Source organism: Lepus europaeus, chromosome 5, assembly GCF_033115175.1.
Source record: "Lepus europaeus isolate LE1 chromosome 5, mLepTim1.pri, whole genome shotgun sequence".
Classification (NCBI taxonomy): Eukaryota; Metazoa; Chordata; class Mammalia; order Lagomorpha; family Leporidae; genus Lepus; species Lepus europaeus.
The window spans coordinates 71,021,817-71,024,289 of record NC_084831.1 but is presented as its reverse complement, the minus strand read 5'-3'; the positions used below and the strand labels follow the sequence as shown (position 1 = coordinate 71,024,289).

Here is a 2,473-nt window from a genome sequence, read left to right as displayed (position 1 = left end):
ACTGACAGGTAGAGAAACAGTGTATTGCAGGTATTTAAGGTTTCCAGGTCACTTAGGGCTGACTAGTTGCCTGCCTAGTCTCACCATATCAATAGCCCAATAAGTCCTCCAGGAAAAATAAATGACTCCAGGGCTTTCTTGCAAAACAAATCTGTTTTTTACCAATTCCAAATGTTCATGTCTCTGACCTCATCCTTTTGTATAGAAAATATTTTCCAGTGCTCTTCTTGCTGTCCTAAAGTGGAATTCAAAAAAACAATTTTTACTTGCCTACACATATAAATTTTTTTTTACTTTTTTTAAGATTTATTTATTTATTTGAAATTCAGTGTTACAGAGAGAGATTTACTTATTTATTTGAAGTGCAATGTTACAGAGTATTGCAAAGAGAGAAATATATATATAGAGAGATCTTTCATCCGCTGGTTTACTCCCCAAAAGGCTGCAAAAGCCAGAGCTGGGTTGATCTGAAGCCAGGACCCATGGGCTTTTTCTGGGTCTCTCACATGGATGCAGGGGCCCAAGAACTTGAGACATCTGCTGCTTTTCTAGGCCATAGCAGAAATCAAGATCAGAAGAGGAGCAGCTGGGACTAGAACTGGTGCCCATATATGATGCCAGCACTGCAGGCGGTGGCTTTACCCACTATGCCACAGCACCGGCTCCCACATATAATTTTTTAACAAAACAGTATAGTACCCTGACTACAATACAAAGGAGAAATGAAAACTGAAATTTATAACAAAATATGAGTATTGTGCATGCCAATAGACTCATTAACAGCTATATCAGAAGACAGTTAAATAGTCAATAAATCTACACATCAAATCAGTGCAAATTTGATTTCTACAAATTCAAACTGACTTATGCATGTTTATTGGTGATTTGAATATTAAAAGCAGCATGATGCTTGGGAAATGTGGTTTTCCAAAAGAGGGAATGACTGGTGGCAAACTTCCAATGAATCAAATATACTCTTCCAAAAAATTACAAATGGGCTAAAAAAATTCAGTGTATTTTAAAACCATGCAATAAAATTTAAAAAATAATAATAATTAAAAAATGGAAATTTATGTTCATTAAATAAAATTTTAAAAAATAATTAAATATATATATATAAACCATGCAAAAATTATTGTAGGTTTACATATAAAATGTAATTAGGTTCTAGACTCAAACAATTTCCACATACCTGAGTGGCTTGTCAGGCCTTCAGGTTGTGCAGAATACCAAACAACTCTCCTTTGTATGCAGATGGCAGCTTTCTAGCAGCCATGGAGTGCCTCTGACTTCCTTCAGACTACCAAAAGCAACCCAAAATAGCTCAACATGCCCTCTCTGGGGCAGTATCATTCCTATTAAAAATAGGAATCTATGGGCTTGAGAAAACTAGCATATTTTAGATCAATGTATCTCTGTGTGGCGGAGGAGGCGGGTACGAATCAGCTGCGGGCGGAGACATGGCCAACATCGCGGTGCAGCGAATCAAGCGGGAGTTCAAGGAGGTGCTGAAGAGTGAGGAGACGAGCAAAAATCAAATTAAAGTAGATCTTGTAGATAAGAATTTTACAGAATTAAGAGGAGAAATAGCAGGACCTCCAGACACACCATATGAAGGAGGAAGATATCAACTAGAGATAAAAATACCAGAAACATACCCATTTAATCCCCCTAAGGTCCGGTTTATCACTAAAATATGGCATCCTAATATTAGTTCCGTCACAGGGGCTATTTGTTTGGATATCCTGAAAGATCAATGGGCAGCAGCAATGACTCTCCGCACAGTATTGTTGTCATTGCAAGCACTATTGGCAGCTGCAGAATCAGATGACCCACAAGATGCAGTAGTAGCAAATCAGTACAAACAAAATCCTGAAATGTTCAAACAGACAGCTCGGCTGTGGGCGCACGTGTATGCTGGAGCACCAGTGTCTAGTCCAGAATACACCAAAAAAATAGAAAACCTATGTGCTATGGGCTTTGATAGGAACGCGGTAATTGTGGCCTTGTCTTCAAAATCATGGGATGTAGAGACGGCAACGGAGCTGCTCCTGAGTAACTGAGGCCTGGCGAGCTGCAGACCCAGTCAGGCGGCCTCCTCTCCGGGAGCTCCGGCATCGCTATTTTTAGGATTCTGCATAGATTTCTTTTAAACTGGCATTCTTGCCTAATGATGTTATCTAGGCACCATTGGAGACTGAAAAAAAAAAATCCCTGCTCTGTAAATAAAGCTAATTAAACGTCAAAAAGAAAAAAAAATATGGAGAAGTAGAGTTTTTGTCTGTTTATTGTGGCAATCATTGAGCAATCTTCTAAAACTACAATCCCAAATGTCTATAGCGCCAAAGTGTTTCTCAAGACTTCAGCTATTGGTGGGAGCCATGGCACACTGGAGAAAAACATGCACTGTCTAAAGCAAAGAGATACAGGACAAGCAGCTTGTGTCACTATGGGCAATTCAGGAACAGTGTGC

General features: G+C 39.2%; 1 protein-coding gene across 1 annotated transcript; it reads left to right on the top strand.

Moving 5' to 3' along the window:
- Window positions 1-1,425: 1,425 nt before the first annotated feature.
- Window positions 1,426-2,238, top strand: LOC133760817 (ubiquitin-conjugating enzyme E2 K-like). The gene has a single exon (XM_062193408.1). The coding sequence runs from the start codon at window positions 1,461-1,463 to the stop codon at window positions 2,061-2,063; it is 603 nt and encodes a 200-aa protein (XP_062049392.1). The 5' UTR covers window positions 1,426-1,460; the 3' UTR covers window positions 2,064-2,238.
- The last annotated feature ends 235 nt before the right edge of the window (window positions 2,239-2,473 follow it).

Coding starts and splice junctions, on each gene's coding strand:
- LOC133760817 (XM_062193408.1), top strand. CDS start 1,461: ATGGCCAACATCGCGGTGCAGCGAATCAAGCGGGAGTTCAAGGAGGTG.